The sequence below is a fragment of the Hippocampus bargibanti genome, linkage group LG10 (genome assembly GCF_051943395.1).
Source record: "Hippocampus bargibanti isolate YZ-2025 linkage group LG10, ASM5194339v1, whole genome shotgun sequence".
Lineage (NCBI taxonomy): Eukaryota > Metazoa > Chordata > Actinopteri > Syngnathiformes > Syngnathidae > Hippocampus > Hippocampus bargibanti.
Genome location: NC_142743.1, coordinates 1,385,360 through 1,411,926, shown reverse-complemented (window position 1 = coordinate 1,411,926; position 26,567 = coordinate 1,385,360). Strand labels below are relative to the sequence as shown.

General features: G+C 40.6%; 1 protein-coding gene and 1 non-coding gene across 4 annotated transcripts; both read left to right on the top strand.

The window, feature by feature from the left end:
* On the top strand, positions 1–26,107 carry LOC148892037 (ribosomal protein S6 kinase beta-2-like). Of its 3 annotated transcripts, none has more exons than XM_089007212.1 (17): positions 29–116; positions 1,129–1,178; positions 1,637–1,691; positions 2,287–2,324; positions 3,626–3,740; positions 4,561–4,629; positions 4,722–4,869; positions 6,398–6,455; positions 7,199–7,299; positions 7,601–7,691; positions 11,979–12,069; positions 12,694–12,801; positions 15,682–15,744; positions 19,192–19,269; positions 19,397–19,504; positions 21,233–21,345; positions 25,446–26,107. In XM_089007212.1, exons 3-17 carry the CDS (start codon positions 1,638–1,640, stop codon positions 25,621–25,623), a joined length of 1,413 nt encoding a protein of 470 aa, XP_088863338.1. In that variant the 5' UTR covers positions 29–116; positions 1,129–1,178; position 1,637; the 3' UTR covers positions 25,624–26,107. The 3 variants fall into 3 exon arrangements, with proteins under 3 accessions (XP_088863339.1, XP_088863338.1, XP_088863341.1); XM_089007215.1 differs by lacking the exon at positions 29–116 and adding an exon at positions 951–1,047; XM_089007213.1 differs by lacking the exon at positions 1,129–1,178 and having other exon boundaries at positions 1–116.
* trnak-uuu (transfer RNA lysine (anticodon UUU)) lies at positions 520–592 on the top strand. Its single transcript has one exon. It is a non-coding gene; the product is annotated as a tRNA-Lys (tRNA).
* Positions 26,108–26,567: the final 460 nt, after the last annotated feature.

Sequence of the window (26,567 nt, the reverse complement as noted above, 5' to 3'; positions counted from 1 at the left end):
AAGTAGGATATATGTGGTGGCTGCTAAAATGTATTTGCCTCCTGTTTGGGTGTAGCTGTAGAAAAAAAGTACGAGCTTCTGACCAAAACGGAGACTCGGATGCACCATCTTCAGAGGTTTGATTCGCATGTTGTTTTTGCCAAGCTTTTCATTAATTAGTTGCAGCTCTTCGGATCAAAGCGTCTATTTCTTAAATACGAAGGAAATACTTTATCCAATTGGCAAATCAAACACTCCTTCACGAATAAGGCATTTTGTAATCCTCGAGCAATCCTCATCTTCTTCCCCCAAGACATTAACTCTGAACAGTAGCCCAAATGGAATTGTATAGTGCCTCTTTGCATTTTTTTTGCTGATGATACTAGTGCAGCGTGTTCGACCGGAAACAAATTCCTTGTGTGTTCTACATACTTGGCAATAAAGATGATTCTGATTCAAGCCATTGACTGTCTTTAACAAAACAGCTGGTACGTGACTACTTTGTACCATTTTAAATTTGTATCTGACTGTTGCATCTGAGCCCGGATAGCTCAGTCGGTAGAGCATCAGACTTTTAATCTGAGGGTCCAGGGTTCAAGTCCCTGTTCGGGCGTGACTTTTTTCTTCATTATTTTTGGTTAAATCTAAACCTCAAGCTTACATTTTTTATTTTTGTTTTATAGGTGTTCACGAATAGTCTGTCAGATTTCAAAAGCCACAACAACACACTACGTTTAGGTTATCAAAATACAATCTTTTATGCTTACTTGGGAAACAGATGAAAACGGAATGTAAAACAATCATTTTCTTCATTTTAGAATACTGTATTCCGGTATGAACATACTTTCAACACTGAACAAAAGAAACTTGTGTTGAGGCATATAAGGAATAGAAGGTATTCGGCTGCACGTAATTCTCCTGACGTTGACGTAATGGGTTGCTCTCCGCCAATAAACAAAAAGGAAAAAAGTAGCCCGATGACGTCTACAATGACGCCGGAATAACAACATCAGCAAGCCTGCACGAGTGTAGCGTTAGTTCCGAATGGAATGAAACACAACTGAAGAGGTGCTGTTTACATTAAAGACGGACTAAATAATCAGAAACACGTTGGTTTACGACAAAAACAATCTCATTTATACATTGCAGTTGTGTAGAGTGAGCTGCGAAAAATCCCCGGATGAAAGAGTGCTTATCAGGTGAGCTACTTAACTAAACATTTTCATACAGTGGCCTAAGCGATTTGCCAATATAACTGTCATCCTCAGTGACGATCGCTCAATCAGACGTTCGTCGGGGAAGAAAATGTAACCCGACAAGCTTTTAGATCACTGGAGTATGGAGTAACGTACTTATTTAAGGACTGTGTTTGCCTCACGTGTTTTGGTTGCCACAATGCTCGTGACCTTCTTACTTCAACCATATTATCTTTACTGGGCGTTTAAGCACACCACAGAGATGCGTTTTATTGTGGACAGTATTTGTTTTCGAAACGAACATTCGAACTAAACTATTTAATTGACTCACAATATTTTCATTACTTTAAATGGTTTAACAAAATGCCAATGCACGTTTTACTTACACACTTGATATGATATTTAGTATGATGTGCATTCATTTAATAAAGTACATTACCTGACACTCGTATTGGTTTCAGGATGGCCGGAGTGTTCGATATTGACTTGGAGACTGAGGATGTCAGTGATACAGAGGTCAGGACTTGTCTCTCGAAGACAGCTTTTCTGTCAATGCTCCAATATTATAATTTTTAAATACATACAGTTCTGGGCAAAAGTATGAAGGCATCATCTGCTTTGTTCTGATAATGACCTTTTTTTTTACAGCAGTCAAAAGACTTTAAAAAAATAACTAAAAGCACACACAGAAATTGTTTCCACAAATGAATTACTAAAACATCGACAAGCATTTGGAGATGAATAGTGAACAAACCCATGACCACAGGACTTAAATGTCACAATTCCAAAAACATGCATGGCCAGCTGATTGAACACTAAATTGTCTCGAGTTGTGTGCCCTGCGATTGGCTGGCAACCAATTCAGGGTGTGCCCCGAATAGTGCCAGATAATGGTAACGGATAATGGATGGATGGATGGATGGATGGATAAGCCTTGGTAGAGGTTGGGTCTTATGTGGCCTCATTGTAATTTGGTTATTGGTCATTTGGTCATTATGACATGGCTAACACAACAAACACAATGGTGGTCAAAAGCCATTACCACATGAATAAACGTAAGATTGTATTGGCGTAACTTTAACAACTCGGGTTTGTTGTTTCCCTTCCTTAGGATGATGTTTGTGATGGCACCATAACAGAACCGGACAAGTGAGTTCAATTCATTATGATACTTAATCATATTTCCAAAATAAACATCTACCCCTTTGAAGTCATGGTGCAATTCAAGTACCATAACAATGAGATGCAAATTTCCAGATGTATAGAGTGAATATAATAAGTGTCACACACTTTTAATTATGCCAAGTTCCTCATTTCTCAGAGTGGAGAGAGCAAATTCGTTCATACGACTGAAATTTAGTACGTATCCTACACCTACAAAACCAATTCCGATGAAGTTGAGATGTTGTGTAAAATAAATAAATAAATAAATACATACTTTTCAAGTCATCAACCTGCATATAATTGAATACACTGTGGCTTCCATATCTGTGGTGGCACCATTTCGAGGTATATTTTGCCATTCAAACATTTTTTTCCTGGACACCCCTGCTTATTTCAGCAAGACAAGGCCAAACCACATTCTGCACGTGTTACACAGCGTGGCTTTGTAGGAAAAGACCTGACCTGAAAACTTGTGGCACATTATTAAACTTAAAATATGACAATAGAGAACCCGGACTGTTAAAACTGCTGAAGTTGTACATCAAGCAAAGAATGAGACGGACCCATAAATCTTGATCAATTAGTGTCTTCAATTTCCAAATTTAATTGAATGCTAAAAGAAAAGCTGATGCAACACAGTGGTAAAGATGAAACGTGTTGCAGCGAGCAAATTCTAAGTTAGAGACGACCGATATTTGCTGAAAGCAATACCACTTTGAACATTAAATATCTTGTTTTTATATATTATCCAATCCTATTTCGGGTGAATGTGATTTGCAAATCATTGTGTTGTCTTTTGAATTCATTTTAAGCATAACATCCCAACTTTATTGGAATTGGGTTGGTATGTTTTTGAACCCATTGTTTAATTTCAGCTTATTGGTTATTTTATTTTTGTGCGTGGATATTTTATAATAATAATCATACATTTAATTTCTAAGTGCCTTTCAAAACTCTCAAAGACGCTTTACAGTCACGGGATAAAACCTTTTTTTTTGTGCGGGTGAGAAGCGGCGGCCATTCGTGCCAGCGTTCACTCTACCCGGAAGTAACACAGGAGCAAAGTTATGAAAGGAAAAGGAAAGGAAAAAAAGAAGTAGAAGAACAAAATACAGGAGCTGCTGGAAAGGTTTTGCCGATTTTTTTCATAATTTAATGCCACGGTTGGAGCTGTGCGTAAATTATCATCTAATAAATGCAATAGAATGAAAGGTTGGCCATATTTTACACTCCATTTTTATTACATCCCAAAGATCTGTATGTCATTTCTACTTTGCTTCTTCCAGTGTGCAGAAAGAAGAGGTGGAGCTGACTAGTGAATGCGTCAATCGAGACAGCGAGAGAGTTGGACCTGATTTCTTTGAGCTTCTCACGGTGCTTGGCAAAGGAGCCTATGGCAAAGTGTGTTTGTGTGTATGTGTGTGTGCGTGTGCATTAGAGTCGGCGCATGAGATGAAAATTTTAATGAGCAATCAAATTGATATTGGCCCGTTTTTAATGTGGTACAAATTTGCTGATGCTTTGGTTCTTCTTTTAAACCCTTTGAAAACCTACCACCCTGAAAGTATGCTCAAAAGTCATTGTCTGTGGATTGTTATGTGCTGAAAACAATTTCCTATGAACACAACTACGTAGCTCATTTTGAACCCTTAAGAAAAGGTTATGCGTCCAATACCATATTTTCCGCACTATAAGTCACACCTACAATTCGTCATTTTTTTTTATTTCAGACTGCCTTTGTTTCTATGTTACACATTGTTTATAATTTTGCTTGATGTTAGCTGTTTTGTGAAGTGCTTTTCTCCCGCTGCAGCTGTTGTGAAAGCTCGACATAAATCAAGATGTATCGTATTGTATGAATTTTACAGATACAATAATATCAAATTGAACTGGAACAAGAAGTAAATTCATTTCCATGATGGTTTACATCCACAATAACGACCGGCCCAATTGTATATTAATATAGAATTAAATACAAAAAAATATCAGTAATATTTCTTCTTATAATATAGCTGGGGATCAGCAATCGGAGGTTTAAATCAAAAATGTTTTGTGTCGTTCGTGTGTCTTGCTTCCATTTACAACTGCATCTCAAAACTGCACAAATTACATATCTTAAAAATCACTCATGAAAATAACTGTTTTGGGGAGACCGATTAAGATACACTACAAACACAATTTCTATCTTAGTGAACTCAAGGCGCATCCAATGTCTTTACAGGTTTTTCAGGTGAGGAAGGTTCAAGGTGCCATGTCGGGAAAAATATTCGCCATGAAGGTTCTCAGAAAGGTACTTCTAAATGCATTCTTGAAGCTCCTGGAAAACAGAAGCATTCCAAATTTGTCGCTCATCGTTTGACTTTGATCTTTGTTCGTCTTGAGGCCAAAATTGTCTGCAATGCTAAAGATGCTGCCCATACGCGAGCAGAGAGGGAGATCCTCGAGACAGTGAGGCATCCTTTCATAGTCGATCTTCTCTACGCCTTTCAGACTGGTGGTAAACTCTACCTCATCCTGGAGTACTTAAGTGGTAAGATACCGAAGACGCCATATAAGCAATGTACTTAGCATCATGTTCTTGAAATCCTGTAGGAATTTAACTACAGCCAGGGGTGGGTAAAGATGGCAATACTTTTTTCAAGTTGGGTTGGTACCACCAAAAGCACTGATTCACATGAAATCAAACGGTACCGTTTTTCCGTGCCCAACATGATTATTTTATGTCGTGATTATGTGGGTCGCCATTTGGTCAAAGCAAATAATGCTTGGATCCCCAAATAGCAGACTACAACAAGAGCACCGTAAGAAAAACGCTTATTAAAAAATAAATGCTCCAACAATGTAGAAACAAAAGTCACTGGTCAAAAGAAGGACCAATAAAACACAAAATAACACAATTACCAAAAACGCTTGCACGAAAGGCAAGGAGCAATATAAACCCGATACTACAAAAACAAATGTGAATAATTCAATTCATGGAAAAAGGAACAATAATGAAACCCACGCTGATACAAAAAGATGACAGACAGAGGAAGATCGACTGTGATGACGAGAGGCTGAGAGAAATTTGACACACAGGCAAGTTGCCAAATGCCACTTAGTCAGTCCTCCTACAGCTTGCAAAAATGAACAAATTGGCAGCAGGTGTACAACTAGCAAGAGTCCTCAACCTGCTGCCGACACCAGAACATGACATTAATATTAAGGATGAAAAAAAATATATAATGTACGGTTGTCTTTCGGTGTACCTCTCAACCACAAGCAATAATCTACAATTTTCTCACTTGTTTAGATTATATTTGATGAGATTAGTTGATACTTTATAAATCTCATCCTGGAGAAATGTACATTTTGCAGGAATAAAATGTGATGAAAGGTAGAGGGAAGCAAAATAATTTGAAAAAGGACACTGTCACTCATGATGTGCATGAAAGTTAAGAGTTAGGACCCAATTATTTTTAAAAATATGTTTTTGTATTTATGTGGCGGCCCGGTATCGAGTGGTTAGCACTCCAACTTCACAGTGCAGACGTCGTGAGTTCAAATCCCGTTCCGGCCTAGCTGTGTGGAGTTTGCATGTTCTCCCCGGCCTGGGTGGGTTTTCTCCGGATTCTCCGGTTTCCTCCCACATTCCAAAAACATGCATTGCAGGCTGATTAAAGACTCAAAAGTGTCCCTAGGTGTGAGGGTGAGAGCGAATGGCTGTTTGCGTCTGTGTGCCCTGCGATTGGCTGGCAACCAATTCAAGGTGTCCCCCGAAGTGCCCGAAGACAGCTGGTATAGGCTGCAGCACCCTCCACGACCCTCATGAGGATAATGCAGTCCGTAAAATGAATGAACTCACGAATGAATTCAACTGTATTTCTGCATTTATTATTTGTTTCACCATGTGACACTATTATATTCTGAGTGATACATTTTCTGTTATTTCTTTGTGGGGAAACTGTATTTCAAATTTTGAACAAATGGGCCGTTGTTGTGATCAACCTTAGAGGTTCCACCATAATTGTACACATGAGTGTTGGACTGTTATACGATGTGTAGTTGTATGTCACTAGGAGGAGAGCTGTTCATGCAGTTGGAAAAGGAAGGCATATTCATGGAGGACACTGCTTGGTAAGTACTCTATTGTGTTGCAGAAAATGTGTACTTACAGTTTTATACAGCTATACTTTGCTACTAAAACATGGCATATTCTGTCCGGAAAAAAACAAAGCTGATTGAAAATCACAGCCATTTTCACTTGGTATGTACAATATTTTTTTAAATGAACCTCGTAGTCGAATGGTTAGCGCACCGATCTCACAGTTCAGAGGCCATGAATTGAAATCCCGCTCCGGCCTCCCTGTGTGGAGTTTGCATGTTCTCCCCGGGTCAGCATGGGTTTTTCGACGGGTCCTCCGGTTTCCCCCAACATGCCAAAAACACGCATGGCAGGCTGATTGAACACACTAAATTGTCCATAGGTCGGGTTTGAGAGTAGAGTGGATAGTTGTTTGTCTCTGTGTGCACTGCGATTGTCTGGCAACCAATTCCGGGTGTCCCCCGGAGACAGCTGGGATAGGCTCCAGCACCCGCCGTGACCCTTGTGAGGATCAACCAGTCTGGAAAATGAATGAATGAATGAATGAATGAACAGTACAACAGCATCAGAAAAGACAAGAAAAAGACAAAACATACAACTGATGAACAGCCCAAGCCCGTTTTTGTTTTTACATCCTTTCCGTCACTTGATATGAATTTCAGGTTACAAGCTACAGTATAGATCCATTTGTACATTAAGGAAATAGTTTTTTTTTTAGCATTTATGTCAATATCATAATTCTGGTCTTTGATTCAAACCATTTGTGCATGGTCAGTTTCTATCTCGGAGAGATCATTCTGGCTCTTGGTCACCTTCACTCCAATGGAATTATTTACAGAGACCTGAAACCTGAGAATGTCATGCTCAATCACCAAGGTAAAATGTGTTCCACTCTCAAGTGCGCAAATGCATTCAATTAAAATTTTGGAGGTTATTTGTATGAACCTTAGCATCGTTCAAATCTTCTCAAAGATGGGTTGCTTGCCAATGTCCCTTTTAAAATATTTTGCTTTATTTGGTTTAGATTTTGAAAATATTTGCCATGCACAGCTGTACCTTTATTGACGTAACATGGGCTTTTATTCATCACAATGTCAATTTCCACAATTGAGTAGTCGTAATTGTAAAGGAATAAGTGCAATTGTGATGTATTTAAAAATGAATATTGTATTTAAAGGACACATCAAGCTCACTGACTTTGGCCTCTGCAAAGAATCAATTCATGATGGAAGCGTCACACACACATTCTGCGGCACCATTGAATACATGTGAGTATCGCTCACTCACTCACTCACTCACTCACTCACTCACTCACTCACTCACTCACTCACTCACTCACTCACTCACTCACTCACTCACTCACTCGCTCGCTCGTACCAGAAGATTCATTTTCATATTACATTTGTTATCATTAATCACAACACAGGTAAAATAATTCATGACAGTATGACCTGTGTGTGTGTGTGTGTGTGTGTGTGTGTGTGTGTGTGTGTGTGTGTGTGTGTGTGTGTGTGTGTGTGTGTGTGTGTGTGTGTGTCGATATGTCTGCTAGAGCAAGGGTCGGGAACCTTTCTGACTTAGAGAGCCGTAAAAGTAAAATATTTCGAAATGTTTTTCAGTGAGAGCCACACACACACACACGCACACACACACACACACACACACCTACACACACACACGTACACACACCTACACACACACACGTACGCAAACACGCACGCACATGATTTCAACAAAATGTCAGAATGTATTTAAAATACATTTGTGATAATACTCACCATTAACATGAATAGTTTTCCGTTCCTCATTATTGGTAAAAAATCCAGCCAAACGATCGGAATGAAAGTCACCTTGCCGGGTCCATACACGAAGTTAATGCTAGCTAGCCTGCATACTGCTCATGAGCTTTCACGCTTGCCTTCTGCTGTCTATCAGAGAAGTATATTGATGCTAACGTTAGCATGGGGCTAGTCAAAGCGCCACTGATAACTGTTTCATTCATGCTATTGTTTCATTGCAAATTAGAATCACGGCAGAATCTTTTCTCCCCACAAAGGTGAATCCTTCCGTCCATTCAACCTGAAGTGTACGATAGTCGTCTTTTTTTTTTACTCGTCAGGCTTATTTAAAAGGGGGTGTTTAGCTGTTTCGACATCTACGGCCACCTAGGTCAATATCCTCCAATCAAAATTGCGCTTTCCGCCAACTGCCGCCCAAACAGGAAATGAACAGCAAAAAATCGAGAATATGTACAATGATACCCCGGCTTACGAACGCTTTAGCTAATGAACTTTTCGCCTTCCGAACGTTAAATTTGCAAGAATATCATCTTGGCATACAAACTATTTTTCGGGAAACACACGGAGCGCCACAATGAGTGATGTGTCGTTCGCGAACGAGCCAGTTCTTGGAGCTGGATCTCTGAAGTGAACGAAGCTGGAAATCGCAGCCAACTTTTTTTTCCTCTATTCCCCGCCTCCAGTATTCGGTTAAAGCCGCACGTGATTGGTCAAGATCCGTGGTAGAGGAGGGAGGGGACACACAGCAGGACACATGCATCAGTGAGGAGGAAGGCAGTGAGCACATTAACAAAGAAAAAACAAAAAAATGTGAAATGGATATAAAACACAGTGAAATTTTGACTCGTTTCAACTTTATTGATAGTTCAAAGGCAGAATGAAGGCTGCAAGGTTAAAATATCCCATCAATCAGGCTCCACAAATAACACGCACAAGCCATCAGTTCAATTTGAAATGAAAAGACAAGCAAGGGAACCAACTATTAATGAAGTTTCTAGTGTGTCTGCTTGCATCATTTGCAGTTGCAATATCACAACTTCCAAGATGTCCAACCCAGAGCTCCTTGAGACACGTTATGCAAAAAGTTATCAACCCAGCTAAACAGAACACAATTGATGAGGAACTGGGTAAAATTATCGCCGAGAAAGCACGGCAACTTCACTCAGATATTGTCAAGGGGCAACCTGGAAGGCGAGCCACGGATGGTTCGAGAACTTTAAGCGTCGTACAGGGATTCATAGTGTCATTCGTCATGGTGAGGCAGCCAGTTTCTAATGATAAATTGCCAAAGCTTACAAGGAATAGTTCCTCAAGATGGTGGAAGAAGAAGGCTACGTTCCTCATCAAGTGTTTAATGCTGATGCAACCGGCCTTTTTTGGGAAAAAGATGCCGAACCGGACTTTCATTACACAGGAATAGAAGTCTGTCCCTGGGCATAAGCCTATGAAAGATAGGCTAACCCTCCCATCTACAGTCCTTATGGAATGTGACTTTCCCTCCCACCTCCTCCCACTCCATTCCATCAAGCCATCAACGACCATCACAAAGGTAAATAAAATGACTTTATTTTACAGTACAGTTTATTTCTTTAATTAGAATACCATAGCATTTATTATACATAACATACGGTGTATTTTGTGTAGTTTTAGCTTATTTTGTAGAAATTCATGTTTTGTGGGGACCTAGGAACGGATTATTCTCATTTTAATGCATTCCTAAGGTAAATTAATGATTGGAATACACACTTTTTGCCTTACACACACTTTCTGGGAACCAATTAAGTTCGTAAGCCAAGGTACCACTATTCAGTTTTATTGGCGAGCCGGATGCAATCATCAAAAGGTTCGCAAGCCATCGGTTCCCGACCCCTGTGCTAGAGGAACGTGGTAGTTTTCACTTTGCTTAAAAAAACGTGAAAATCAATGCTGACATATATTTATTGGTTCTTTGTATCTAAAATCCCAATAGTTGAGTGAAGGGATTTCTTTTCACACCCCTAACAATGCAAGGGTGTCAAGCCACAGTCTGTGCAGGAAGGATTGGGAAAGTCAGTATTTGTGGCTAGCATGGGAAAGTCATGCTGACAGGGCATGTTGTTTTCCAAAACTTCACCTTTCCAAAACATAATTTTCAGTCAGACATGAATGAGAATGCAATGTCACTGACACAGTAGCACAGCTCTGTTGAGTAGCACAGTTATTCTCAGCCGGTGTGCCGTGGCACGATTATTTGATTGTTATTTTAGTTACTATTTGGATGAATTATTTTGATTTTATCCATCTTTGTTAATTTAACTTTGTAAACCACTTTGAGCAAAACGAATAACGAATTCAAATGCTCTTCCACTTCATGGCAGAGGGTACACACTTAACCCGTGAAGACTTTTTTTGTGAATTGGTGTGCTCAGTGGTGTGAAATACGTGCCAGAAATAACCTATTTCCTCAAATCACTTTGTGTGCTATTAAAATCATAATGTTAATTTCCGTCAGGACAAAGATGTTGTTAATGATTTCACACACAAATTAAGAAGCACATAAATATCAATATGCAGACTTTTTTTTTTACTCTGCCGGTACTTATATTTTCAAATGATCGCTCTGTAATTTTCCGAGGAACTCACAATGTCCCATCACTGGTCAGTCGTTTTTAGATTAGGACAGTGGGCGATTGATGCAGCCCTCAGTAACCACGTTGTCGACTCCTGGGTTTAGAATTTTTATATACTGACCTCTAGTGGGCAAATGCAGTACTTGCACATAAAAAGCATATTCTTCTTTCCTTTGGGCTTTTCCCTTCAAGGGGTCGCCACAGCAAATCAGTGTCCTCCATCTTTAGAGGTTTGATCCGCATGTTTGTTTTGGCCAAGCTTTTACGTCGGATGCCCTTCTTGACAAAACTCTCTGTATTTATCCGGGCTTGGAACCGACACAAGGAGACATATGTCCCTTTGTGGCTCCAGAACAAGCAACATTACGCACATGTGTGTGTGCCAATTACAAAATCGTAATCCGCACAGCAACTTTCAAAAAAAGCAAAAACTATACTTACCATTTGATGACAATGCTCTGATTTTACTGTGAAATGGGCATCTGATTTTCCATCATATAAAGTACGTACGTGAAAGCATTTGAAACGAATATAAAACCGTAATTGTCACTCTGAGTAAGGGAATAACAGATCTTGTTTTCCTTTCGGCTTTTCCCTTCAGGGGTCGCCACAGCAAATCAGTGTCCTCCATCTTCAGGGGTTTATTTGCGTGTTTGTTTTGACCCAGCTTTTACGTCTGATGCCCTTCCTGACACAACCCTCTGTATTTATCTGGGTTTGGGACCGGTACAATAAGACACTGGCTTGTGTCCTCTTGTGGCAACTCTATGAACTTAATGAAGATGCTCGATGAAAGGCAATGACAGCCAGGATAATAAATATATGTCGATAGCACTGGAAGGGATTACTAGATGGCAGTACATGTTTTTTTTTTTTACTTTGCATGACAGATGCGTTGATATGAATTGAAACGTGAGTGTGAGGCTGTGTACAGTACACCATTAGTTCCATTTCAATTGTTTTCAATTGTTCAAATGTTAAATAGTAGTCAAAACACACATGCCAAGATTTCCACTCTACTTATACTAACATCTGTCTATAGTGTGCCATCACCTTTTTGGTTTATGGCTTTTTTATGAGAGGATCTGTTGTTGGGAGGAACCATTTGTATGCTCTTTCATTTTCTTTGTATCTGACTCTGTTGCAGGGCACCTGAAATCCTTACAAGGTCAGGCCATAACAGAGCCGTAGACTGGTGGAGCCTTGGGGCCCTGATGTATGACATGATGACTGGATCGGTAAGATAAAACAATTTCCATCGGAATTGAAAAGATAAGATAGGAAAACCTTTATTTGTCTAACAATGGAGATATTTGTAATTTACAGCAGCAACATTTGGGGGTAAGAAAGTACGAAAACATTTACACAGAAATTGCATGCACAAAATGTTTTTTAAAAAAATGAACTGCATGAAGTACATAATGCAATATGAAATATAAGACACCGTAATAGCATATATGCAGCCGCATATATGCTGCATAAGGCGGCTGGCTATTGAGAAGAACATGCTAACATGCAGGTTGTGTGTGTTGTTCCTACCATGCAATCACTGCTAGCAATGTTGTTGGTTTACCTTTTTTGAGCTGTTGCCACAGACATTTTCATGCAACATCCCATACACAATCACTCTTTGATTGCCAAAAGAACAATCCAAGTTGAACAGTTGACTCTGAACAGAATAAGCAGGAAATGCTTTGAATGTAAAATCGGAAAGAAACAAAAACTCTGCACCTAGTCTATTATTGACTGGATAACAGCTTGGGCTATATCTTATCTCTCCCAGAGTGACATGTGATAGCCATGTTTTACTTAACTGCGATGTTGATCGTCATTATTAATATGCTTCTTGTGTTTCTCCTTAGCCACCATTCACAGCGGAAAACAGAAAAAAAACTATTGATAAGATTTTGAAATGTAAACTTAATCTGCCTCCATATCTGACCATCGACGCCAAGGACCTCATCAAGAAGGTCTGTAACACATACATATTCCGTGCTGGTTATCATACATATTGTAGAAGCAATAATGCACATACAGTGCTGTGAAAAAGCTCTTCCCGATTTCTATGTTCTTTGAATAATTACCACAGAGATTAAAGTCCATCAGATTTATTTTATATCACACAGAGAGCCCAAGAAAATACAAAATGCAGTTTCAAATGGTAACCCTTGGTCCCTTTGTGAAAAGGTTGCCGCACCCTAAACCTATGAATGGCTCGTGGATTGGCTGCGAGAACTGAAATCAAGCATTTGTGATAATTGGTGATGAGTCGTTCGCATTGGTGTGGAGGAATTTGGGCCTATTCGTGTTTGCAGAATGGCTTCAACTTCACAATCTTGAAGGGTTTCCTAGCATGCATGACCTGTATGTTGAAAGCTACTCCACAGCACCTCAAATGGATTTAAATCCAGACTTTTTTTTGTCTGCACTAGATCTAGGTCCTTTGGCAACCTCCTTGATCAATCGTCATCACAGCAATTATAGCTGGTCGATCAGAATAACGGCCCCTGCTCCCAGTTTTGTCTTTCTTCTTTTTCTTTTGGCTTTTCCTTTCAGCGGTCGCCACAGCGAATCAGTTACCTTTATTTAACGCTGTTTTGCGCATTCTCTTCTATACACCGGCAATCTTAATGTCCTTTTTCACAACATCCGTTAACCTCCTCTTTGGACTTCTTTTCAGTCTCCTGCCTGGCAGTTCAAGAGTCAGCATCCTTCTCCCGATATAGTCACTCTTTCTCCTTTGGACATGTCCACACCATCTCAGTCTAACCTCTCTGACTTTCTCTCAAAAACCGCTAATATGAGTTGTTCCTCTGATATATTTATTCCTGATCCGATCCAACCTGGTCACTCCTGTTCCTAGTTTTATCCAATAGTGGATGATGATTCTGAAAGAGGTTTGCTGAAGCCCCGCAGTCTAGTAAATGGCTTTGTAACCTTTTCCAGACTTATAGAGTGCAGTGACTTTTTTCAAATATATTCTTGAATTTCTTTTGCTCGTGGCGTGATAATATACAGTACAATTTGAATAGTCATCTGTTATGCGGCGAGACAACAAGCAGGTGGAAAGATGATAAAAGTTCACTCAGCCAGATGCAGGAAGGGCAGTGTGAGTTTTTTTTATTTGAAGTCGCAACAGATGTCGGGTTTTGGCAGACCACAGGTAACACTGCTCTCCAGGCTGTCCTTTCTCCCTCCTCAAACACACCTAACTTTGCCTTCACTACTTTGTCAAACTTGCGTAACTTTGCTTTCATTACTTCTTCCTCATAAACACGTAAGTTTGCCTTCATCACTTTGATGTCTCTTAGATTTTCAAGTTTTTTCAACTGCTGACGTTGAGCTTCAACGGCCTCTTCCATATCAATCTCAGCTTTCTATGCAGCCAGTAGAGCCGCCATTTCTGCCCTCTTCACTGAAATGCGACGATGTTCCATCCGAGTTTTCTTTATTTGAAGTCGCGGTGGATATCAGTTTTCGGCTGACCTCAGGTAACACAACTCTCCAGTCTCTCAGGAGGCGTGGGTTCAAATCCCACCACTGCCACCAATGGTTGTGCGGCGAGACAACAAGCAGGTGGAGAAGGACAAGAGGAAGCCGCACGTGCTAGTTGAAGCAGGGGAACCTTTTTTGCCATGCATGATTTCAAAGCATGACGTCTGAGTGTATTACCTACAGTAACCTTGGAAACAATGGTCCCAGCTCTTTTCAGGTTATTGACCAAATCCTGTCTTGTAGTTCCAGGCTGATTCCTCACCTTTCTTAGAATAATTGAGACCCCACAAGGTAATATCTTGCACGGGGCTCCACTCCGATTGAGATTGACCGTCATGTTTAGCTTCTTCCATTTTCTAATGATTGCTCCAACAGTGGACCTTTTTTCACCAAGTTCTTTCCAGCCTTGTGGAGGTGTACAATTTTGTCTCTGGTGTCTTTGGACAGCTCTTTGGTCTTCTTCAATCATGTTACAAGTTAGTCTTACTGATTGTATGGGGTGGACAGGTGTCTTTGTACAGTTGTCGACCTCAAACCGGTCCATCTGATTCAGGATGATACATGGAGTGCAGGTGGACTTCTAATTATCGGACTAATAGGTCTTTCAGGGTCAGAATTCTAGATGATACAAATGTGTTCAAATACTTATTTGCAGCTGTATCACACAAATAAATTGTTAAAAAATCATTGTGATTTCTGGATTTATCTTTTTCGTTCATCTCTCACAGTGGACATGCACCTACGATGAAAATTTTAGACCCCTCAATGATTTTTTAAGTGTGAGAAATAGCAAAATAGCAGGCAGGGTGTTCAAACACGTTTTTTCTTCGCTGTATATTAGAAAAATATTTTTTGCTCAAATAATGGTTTTTCATTTGCAATTTACATATGTCATGCTCCATCCATCCATCCATCCATCCATCTATCCATCCATCCATCCAACATGCACACTCCACACCGGGAGACCGGACCGGGACTTGAACTCACAATCTCTGTACTGTGAAGCCGGTGTGCTCGAGTACCGGGTCGCCTTATCATGCTCTAATGAATGCATTTTGGTTTATTTCAGGCAGTTTTGTATACTTTGGCAATCTAGTTAAACCCGGCCCCAACAATTTTACAAGTCGGCCCCCTTTTCAGGCAAAAGGGGGCCAACTTCATCCCAAATGCATTCCTGCATTCACAGAAGCTGTTAAAAAATGTGAAACACAGTAAGATAAAACACGGAATCAGTTTTTTGTATTTAGCAAAATAGAATTTAAATAACAGCCATCCTGGATTGATTTTAGTTGACCAAATATATTGTGTCTTTGAGTATTCCATATTTAATCTGGTTTCGCTTTTTCATTTTCCAGCTGTTGAAGAAAAATCCTGCTCAAAGACTCGGGTCCAGCAAAGCAGACTGTGCTGATATCAAAGTAAGTAACAGGTTCAACCCTTTGAAGCGGAGGGGTATCTCATATTTTAATTTAACGGGACATATATAACCTATTGTAGGAGGGATCTGTAAAATATTAGCATCATTTGGTGTTTTTTCTGTATTTGTATGCAACTGGACATTAGGATCATTCTAATATTCAATCAAAAGTGCTAAAACTTGAAAAAGCTATTAATATTTCTGAATACAAATGTGTAAATTGCATCACTTTTGTCCTCTACTCAAGTATGTACATCATATAACTGAGCACGCTGATTTTATTTAAGGGTGCAAAACTTTGAGCAACGTGTTTGGAATTAAAAATATAGTTTTCCAGTTTAAAAACAAACCAACTTCAGTAAATATACAAGAAGTATTTTCACTTCATTTACCACACGTGCAAAATAATCCATCCATTCATTCATTCATTCATTCATTGATTATATTAGCCGGTTATCCTCACGAGGGTCGCTGGTGTGCTGCGTCCATTCCAGCTGTCTTTGGGCAGTAGGTGTGGTATACCCTGAACTGGTTGCCAGCTAATCACATGGCACATATAGACAAACAACCATTTGCACTCACAATGACACTGAGGGACAATTTATTCCATTCAATCAATCTACCACGCAGGTTTTTGAAATGTGGGAAGAAACGTAAATATCTAGAGAAAACGCAGGTCCATACATGGAGAACATGCAAATTCCACACAGGAAGGCCGAAGCCCAGGAATGAGCCATAGATCTTTGGACTTTGTGGCAGAGGTGCTGATAATCAGCAGATTTGCTAACCCATCAGCCACCGTGCTGCGTGAAAGATGAGTCTATAAACCAAAATTGCATTCCCTAACCATATTAACAAGTGAGAATTATTTGAAATGTGTCCTCCGATTTCCTCCCGCATTCCAAACACATGCATGGCAGGCTGATTGAACACTCCAAATGGTCCCTGGGTGTGAGTGTGAGAGTGACTGGTTGTTTGTCTCTGTGTGCCCTGCGATTGGCTGGGAAGCAATTCATTTCCCCACCAAGTGCCTGAAGACTGTTGGGATTGGCTCCAGCACCCCGGCGACCCCAATGAGGAGAAAGCAGTTTGGAAAATGGATGGCTGGAAGAAAGGTGATTCCCTACCCTGTAAGTATACCATATGAGCTAATTAGACCAAACAAAAAAATACATGCTTATATCAGTGTTTGAAATAGCGTCTGCCCGGTGGCCCGGGGCTTACAACTTTTACGTCGGGCGTACAACTTTCAAAACGTCTCGGCCCGGATGGCTGACAAACTTCCTCAAGAAAAAAGAAGTGATTTTTTTTTAAATCAAATGTTTGTTTTTTCCAATAAAGCAAAAGCCCCAAACAAAAAGCTACAAACCACGGAGACTCCTCTTTCTCAGCAGCTTTCAAAACGCTCAAGTACACTTTTCAGTCAAGGTGTAGTCCGAAGCACGAAACCGGCTTCTGATTGGCTGCCGGTTCCGCGTATGCAGATTGCCAAACAAACATTCGTTTGGCAATTTGCATACGCGGCACCGGCAGCCAATCAGAAGCCTGCTTCGAACTACACCCTGACTGAAAAGTGTACTTGACAGTTTTGAAAGCCGCTGAGAAAGAGGAGTCCACGTCGCATTGAGCAGATAACACAATGCGCACATTGCATTGTGCACCATGACGGCAAACGACAGCTGGAGTGAAATCTTCAGCAAGGGTTATTTAGCATAAATTGGGCAAGGGAGCATTTGTTGTAGGTAGTTCCTTAATTTTAAAAACCCTTTATACTTCGCAACAATGTTTTTTTTTTTGCGATTAGACGTCTTTTTGTGTTTTAAGTTGTGAAAAATGGGGCAGGCATCTTTATGTCCGGGCCGGCAACTTTTCAGAGTTGTTTGCCCGAGTGTCGACTAACTTTTTGTCATGAGTTTCAGACACTGCTTATATTGTGTTTTATTGCAATTGAATAAACAATCAGATTCTATCAAACCAACCAATTTTCTAGTGAAGTTATGGATTCACATCTCATTGCACATTTTGTCAAACATGACCACAAAAAGGATTAATTTCCACAGAAGTGAAAGCACTGCGGAAGTAACCTTTCAGTCACAAGTTTACAAAGAGCATTCCATACGAGCACAGCCTTTTATGTATTGTAATGTTTGACCAGACATGGAGGAAATGACCGAGGATTGATCAGTTTCTAATCCTCGCAAGTTGGTTATAACCAGCCAAACCTTTTAGGACAATGTTCCTCAATGTACATTTGCAAGAAATTCAGGGATTTCATCATCGACATTGTCTTAATATCATCAAAAGTTTCAGATATTCCAGAGAAATCACTTTATCTATGTGACAAATCCAAAAACCGCCACTGAATGCCCACAACATTCGATCCCTCACGTGGCACTGCATCAAAAACCATCATCGAAGTGTAAAAGGTGTCAGTCACCACAATGGCTCAGGAGCACTTCAGAAAACCAATGCCAGAAAATCCAATACGACACCCACATCTCCAAGTGCAACTTGAAACTACGATGCAAAGCGAAAGCCATTGAGTGATAACAGCCAAAAACGCAGCCGGTCGCTGCTCATCTAAGGCGGAATCTTTTTCAAAGTGGTCTGACGAGTCCCAATTTCAGATTGATTTGGTATATTTTGGACATCTTGTCTTCCAGGCCAAAGATGAAAAGAACCACTGCCACTCTTCAAAAGTTTAGTATTTGTGGAACTCCTAACACAGAATTGCAAAACGGCTATTGTAATTTAGAAATTAACCCTCTAGCACAAAATGATTCCTCCAAGGAAGCAATTTCTATATACATTACTTTTTATTCCAGAGTAAATTGTGTTTTTGCTTCAGTATTGTAGTTCTATTCACATACTGCTGGCTCAACCTGTGTCACATTGAGTGGATTTCGTTAATCTATCATACAAAATGACACATTACAATTTCATGGTGACCAAAATACTGGTGATCCGAACATTCATCCATTAGCATTGGTTCATGTTTGAGCGTAGTCACCGACATTAATAAAAAGTGTTTTATTTGAAAGGAACATTAACGGTTCATCACCGGCCAGATGAATATAGCAATCAGAAAAGGTGGCAATGAGACAAATGCAATACATCCTGATTCATGCAGTACTTTGTTTGACAAAACAGTTCACATCAAGTAAAATACTTGACAAAATACTAAAGATAACATAAAACACGGACAGTCATGCGATCCAAACCCCCCCCCCCCCCCCCATACGCTGTGTTGTTTAAAGCAGTTTGAGATGAAAGAGTAATGAATCCAAATGTCCTTTCAACAGTAGATCAGAGATGTCCTGCTCAAAAGCGACGTTTCAAAGTCATCAAGAAGCTAAAGTATCCGTTGATGAAAAAAGGGATTGGTACACTTCTCCTGTCCCACGTAAATCCATTTCAACTGTGTTCTTGTCTCCCTCCCCCCTTTCAGAAACATTCATTCTTCAAGCAAATCAAGTGGGAGGAGCTACTAAATAAGAGAGTTGACCCACCATACAAGCCGCAGTTGGTAAAACATGATATTTGGCTGTTGTCACATCTCATTGACTTCAAATCCTTCATCTCTTAATTCCCTTTCTTCATCCTTAATTGTTTTGTTGTGTTCGTATTAACTTTTTTTTCTTTTGTTCACATAGCAATCCGATGAAGATGTTAGCCAATTTGATACAAGGTTTACCAGACAGACACCAGTGGACAGTCCAGACGATGCGTCACTTGGCCACAGCGGAGAGCTTACCTTTGCTGTGAGTGGGACTCGTGAAAAAAGAAAAAGCTATCTTTAACCATGTACGGCCACTCCGCATGTTTACCACAAGGACATTTATTGCAGATTATGCAATCAATTGGATCTGGTTGCCATGAAGGAATACACATGAAGAAAAAAAGGTTTAGGGTCACTTTAAACAGAAGTGGAATGGAATGACTGCAACGTGGTTGTGGACAAAATGACCACATGGACATTTGATCAATATGCTATGCTAGGTTTTCTCTCTTGGATATCTTCTTTGTTGTCTTTCTTTTTCCGCAATTCTAATTTCTGAGACCGTTAAACGTGAACCACCACCACCAATGGTTCACCTTCTTCGAGAAGTGTGATCTTCCTCTCTTTTGTTTCAAATGACTCTTCTGTTGAAGACATCATTTTTGTTGCTCCATTGATGAGCAGATCTAAACTGATGCACGTGTTATTTTTGGAAATATGCATGGTGAGAATGGAATGGTTATTCCGTAATTTTCTTCCTTGTAATTGAATAATTCTATTATTTTATTATTATTTTTTCTCCGTTTGGTTTAAACCAGGGGTGTCAAACTCATTTTTTTGCTGTGGGCCACATTGCAGTTACTGTTTCCTCTCCAGGGCCATTATGAATTTGGGAAAACCATGATCATGTTTCATTTCCTCCACATTTAAGTGGATTTGGATTTTTTCCAAAGACCACACTAATCCTGTGATATTTTCTTTTGTAATGCTCTTTTATTTAATATAGAGGTTTTCAATCTCCTTTACCGGATAAAATCGTGGCTCTGACAAAATCTTTTGGGAATGGGTTTGGAGTCATTATTTTGCTGCATGTTGGATCTCCCAGCCAGTCTGTTTTACCTTTAAACCGAAATATAGCCAGTTTTTGTCAACATCTTGAGTTAATTTTGCTGCCACCATCCTGTGTTATATTGATGAAGATGAATGAGCCCATCCAAGAAGCTGCCATGGAGGAACGCTAAGCCCTGACATTACCTCCACAGAATGTGTCAGATATTTGCAGTGTTTGGAATTGTGAGCAAATATTTTCTTCTCATTTTGGCCTATTTATCACTGTGCAAAAATATGATGTCTCACAGTCCATAATACTTCCTCTCAAGACTCTTATAATAATAAAATAATAATAATAATAATAATAATACAGTTCATTTATAAGCGATTTTCAAAACTCAAGGACGCTTTACAGTCACATGATATTTTTTTCTCCGGGTGAGCAGCGGCAGCCACACGTGCCAGCGTTCACTGAACCCGGAAGTAACAAAGTAAAAAAAAAATAAATAAATAACAAATAATATTACAACTCTCCTGTATAACTGGGAGCTTACACGAACTCTGTTCTTTTGGGCAAACTCTCTTTGCTTATTGGCAACAAAGTATGTGAAACGTCTGATGTAGCCTCTGAAAACAGTAGGTAAAACAAGTTCGTCACACACAAAAAAAGTGCTTCAAATAAAAATTACAATAAGCGACTTGTAAATAATTCCTGACATGGGAAGCTTTTGTAGCCTTCTTGTGATTTATTTATTTATTTTTTCCCATTATATTGCTTTTTACACAGTCACTCTTATAGCACAGTCATTGTTATCCTGTATTGTGCAAAATATTGTGATATACTCTAACCAAGACTTGTCGTATTATTCACAGCTTTCAACATACTAAGTAACATGATAATATTTGTGTTTGAAGTGAACTTTGATTTCATTTCCAACAGGGTTTCACATATGTGGCTCCTTCAGTCCTGGACAGCTTAAAAGAGGGTTTCTCCTTTGAACCCCGAATGCGGCCTGTTCGCCGACACAACAGTAGCCCTCATGGGCCCAACAGGTAAGACACAAATGCAATTTTCATAGCAAGGCCTTCAGTTGTGATACGTCTTAATAAATTCACAGCTGCGACTGTAAAAAGTTGTGTGATTTACGACAAGTCCACTAGAGGGTGCCATTCTGTCCGACCTTCCTTAATAATGTCCATTTTTTTCTTGAAAAGTTTGTCTTGAAAATGGATTTTTAACAGTAAATTGAAAATGGATTTTTAACAGTAAATCTGCACCCAAATCCATTTCTTCTTCTTCAGCCATTGTGGGCTGACAAAATTGCTATTAAATCAACACAACAATATATTTGCTAATGCAGCTCTCTACCAATACAGTGTGCTAGCTCTGGCCAGAATGCTCTTGTCACTAGCGGCTACTGATAAGAGCAGTTTTCGCAAACTATAATTGGCTCGTCACAAGCCTGCAAGCAGGTGCTGGGAAGCATTTTGAATTACCAATGTGCAATCTGGCTCTTTAAAGTAACAGTTTGATCGACACATTTGATACGTCAGGGCCCGCAGAACTGATGGTGAAGGCGTCCACTTCTGATCCTGGTAACAAATGATAGCTGAAATGTGTTTGGTTAAATGCTGAAATACGAAAATACACAACACCAATGAAAGGAAGCTGAAAGACAATTTGGAATTACAGTAAAGTCTCGTTATATCGATATCGGATATATCGATAGTCCCGGTTATATCGATACTATTTCTATGCACGCACGGAGAAAATTACATGCAAACAGGGTCGGATATATCGATAGTCCCGGTTATATCGATATTTTTCGGACTCCCTTGAATATCGATATAACGAGACTTTACTGTATTTAATAAGAATTCGTATAGAAAATATAATTAACATCAGTCTGTGATTCAGACATTTTTAGGCCAGCAGAAAAGGCCTTGCATGCTCCGACGGTCTACCTCTGATTAGCTTGGATTTCACTGTTCATTAATTTTTACATGAGTTCAAATGGTTAACTGTTAAAATTAAAAGCAGTTCGGATTACAGATCAGTTTAGGTCAGTCTAATATGAGTTGTTCGTCGGAGATACTCATTTCCGATCCTGTCCAACCTAGTCACTCTCAAAGAAAACCTTAACATCTTCAGCTCTGCTACCTCCACCTCTGCATCCTGTCGTTTCTTCAGTGGCACTGTCTCCAGTCCAAACATCATGGCTGGTCTCACCACTGTTTTATACACCTTTCCTTTCATCCTAGCGGAAACCCTCCTAACACACATCACACCTGACTTTTTTCTCCAGCCGATCCAGCCTGCCTGGACACGCTTCTTCACCTCTTTTCCACATTCTCCATTGCTCTGGACAGTTGACCCCAAGTACTTTAAATCCTCCAACTTCTTTATCTCTTCTCCCTGTAGCATCACTCTTGCACTTGGATCCCTCTCATTCACTCCACATATATTCCGTCTTGCTGCGACTCAGCATGTCGAAAATATAAGGTATTACAGTATTTTTGTTACGAATGTTTTGTATGACGATATTGTGCTAAGAGCGGCCTGGTAGTCGAGTGGTTAGCACCTTGACTTCACAGTGCGGAAGTGCCAGGTTCAATTCCACCTCCTGCCTACATGTGTAGAGATTATATGTTCTCCCAGGCCTGCGTGGGGTTTCTTGGGGTTCTCCGATTTCCTCCCACATTCCAAAAACATGTATGGCAAGCTGATTTAGCACCCCAAATTGTCTCTAGGTGTGATTGTGAGCGCAAATGGTTGTTTGTTTTTGTGTTCACTGTGATTGGCTGGCAACCAGTTCAGGGTCTCCTTATGTACCGGTCAAGCCTCGTTTTTCCCCTGGAAGACAAAAACATCCTGTTTGATTACATTCTGCCCTTTCTAACTATGAAGTGTTTCGTACTGAAAATACCCGTTGGTTGTCCAAAGGAGATGTGTTCTTGCTGTTTTATTCACGTTTTTTTTCAAGTACTTTTACCAAAGTGTCTCTATGCTAACATGCAGGAGCAACAATATACAATTTAGTGGGTGCAGCTTGTAAACAAATCCCAATCCGTCATCACACAGAGGAGTTTAGAGTAATCTTCCTTCCCTTTCGACACTTGCTCACTTCTTCTTTTCTTTCGGCTTTTTCCTTCAGGGTCACCACAGCGAATCAGTGTCCTCCATCTAACCCGGTTTTGTGCATCCTCTTCTCTCACCAGCTACCTTCATGTCCTCTTTGACAACATCCATAAACCTCCTCTTAGGTCTTCCTTTTGGTCTTCTGCCTGGAAGTTCAAGGCTCATTATCCTTCTTCCAATATAATCTTTCTCTCTCTCTCTCTCTCTCTCTCTCTCTCTCTCTCTCTCTCTCTCTCTCTCTCTCTCTCTCTCTCTCTCTCTCTCTCTCTCTCTCTCTCTCCTCTGGACATGTCCAAACCATCTCACTCTGGCCTCTCTGACTTTCTCTGCAAAGCCTCTAATATGTGTTGTCCCTGTAATATATTCATTCCTGATCCTGTCCAACCTGGTCACTCCCAAAGAAAACCTCAACATAATCTCTGCTCTCTCCAGCTCTGCTTCCTGTCTTTTCTTCAGTGGCACTGTCTCCTGTCCAAACATCATGGCTGGTCTCACCACCGTTTTATACACCTTTCCTTTCATCCTAGCTGAAACCGTTCTATCACACGTCACACCTTACATTTTTCTCCAGCCGTTCCAGCCTGCCTCGACACACTTCTTCATCTCTTTTCCACACTCTCCATTGCTCTGGACAGTTGACCGCAAGTACTTAAAATCCACCACCTTCTTTATCTCTTCTCCCTGTAGCAGCACTCTTGTACTTGGATACAGGGCAAACCTCCACCTCTCTAATTTCTCCCAAACCTGTTCCCTGCTCTCGCTACAGCTCACAATGTCACCTGCAAACATTATCGTCCAAGGAGATTCTTGGCTAACATCGTCTGTTATCTTGGCTAACATCGTCAGCTCAGAGCTGTTCCGTGGTGGAGTCCCACCTCTACCTTGAATTGCTCACATTTCGACACGGGAGGAACGGTCGAATTGTCAATAGTGAAACGGTTAGCTTTGCGTTAGGTGGATTTGGTACCCACGAGGAGAAGTTCAGTTTTTTTGCTGTGTAGTGAAAAAACTCAAATTGTCCTCGTTCCTAGTTTCCAACTCCCCTTTCTCTTTCGTTTTCCTCATTCATCAACTCCTCATAGTACTTAGTGTCCTTCGTGTCATTTGCATCTTTTACTTTAGTCACCCTTACCAGCTGCAAATCCTTTCCAGCACGAACGTAATCTAACTGTCCAGCACGAACTGAACCGTGAACGGCCTTACAACTTTTTTCCCTTTCATCTTTGTGTTCAACCTCTTGTGTAATTCATTCTCCGTTTTTTTGGTGCCTTTTTTTCCACTTCACCTCTTCCACCTCTTCACCTTCATCTGCTTCTAATTCTGCCTGGTCATTTTCATTTTTCATCGTGCCAGCCTATTTTCTGGACACTTTCCTGAAACGTCATCTTCCACTACAGAGTCACTTTTTTCCTTCAAACTCTATAGTCTATAAGTAGTATATCCATCCATCCATTTTCCGTACCGCTTATTCCTCATTAGGGTCGCGGGGGGTGCTGGAGCCCATCTCAGCTGTCTTCGGGCACGAGGCGGGGGACACCCTGAATTGGTTGCCAGCCAATCGCAGGGCACACAAAGACATACAACAGTCACTCTCACACCTAGGGACAATTTGGAGTCTTCAATCTGCCTGCCATGCATGTTTTTGGAGTGTGGGAGGAAACCGGAGGACCCGGAGAAAACCCACGCGGGTCCGGGGAGAACATGCAAACTCCACACAGGGAGGCCGGACCGGTACGCGAACCGGCGACCTCTGCACTGTGAAGCCGATGTGCTAAACACTGGACTATCGGGCCGCCCTAAATAGTATATAAAACAGTAAAATCTCTTTTTTTAATGTCAGGGTTGTTGACAAGAGCAACAGTATGTTGTGACTCATACTCATGAACAGCTTAGACATTAATCCAAATGTTCTTTGCGATAGAAGTATGTGTTGTATGTATTCATGACATTGTACTTCAACTTTTTTGTGGGTGCACGGGGTCATGTTCCTCCTCTTTTTTTTCTCTCTTTTCAGTCCACTAACATTTTCCCCAGCTGGGCCCTTCAAGTCAAATATTGATGGAGAGCCAGGACTATTTTCTCCCACATCTCCCCCAATAGCTTCAACCCCGGAGTCACTGGAGAACGGATCTGCCAGTCTTCCAATCAAGACACCTGCCAGGAACAATAAGATGAAGGGACAGCGCAGATGAAAAGGGGCTGAAATGTCGATGCACTGCCAGCCAAGTGAGCCTTTTGGGAATAGAGTGATGTTTTTTTTTTTTTTTTGAAAAAGTTTGCTTTTTGCTTTACACATGCCAATGTGAATGTACTTGAATTGCATTTTATTGAGTGCATTCTAAAAATTGAAACAATCACATTTATGGTTGCAGAGGAATGACGACCAGTAAACAGCCCGCGCTAGAGCATGGGCTGAAGAGGTTGATTATTATTTTATTTTTTTATGTGACAGTATTTAGCAAACTCAAGTGTTGTGTGAAGTTGTTTCTGGTGCATACATGCAAAATGAGACAATCACGTGTTATATCAAGTCAGTTTTTATGGCAAAACCTGATTACTGGTAAATAACCCAGAAAATGTCAAAATTGCATTGTTGGCTTGATGAAGAGATTTTGTTTCATGCAAAAGCAATGTAAAAATCAAAATACAAGAAAAGAATACATCATTCAACCTTAACTGAGTCCCATTACCTGTTTTGACGCACCCTCAACATGAATGTAACAATTTAATTAGAGAAAATAAAGAGATGTACTCAAGAGGCACAGTAACTAGTTGTGCAAGCAGCAATTACTGTTGTGTAGTGCTCTTCATGCATCACCGGGGCCCCTCACTGGAGCCAGGCCTGGAGATGGGGCTCGTTGCCGAGCGCCTGGTGGCCGGGCCTACACCCATGGGGCCCGGTCGGGCTCAGCCCGAAGAGGAAACGTGGGTCCCCCTTCTCAAGGTCTCACCACCCATGGGAGGGGCCAGAGGGGTCGGGTGCATTGTGAGCTGGGCAGCAGCCAAAGGCGGGGACCCTGGCGGTCCGACCCTCGACTGCAGAAGCTAGCTCTTGGGACGTGGAATGTCACCCCTTACAGGGAAGGAGCCCGAGCTGCTGCACGAGGTCAAAAAATTCCGACGAGACATATTTGGG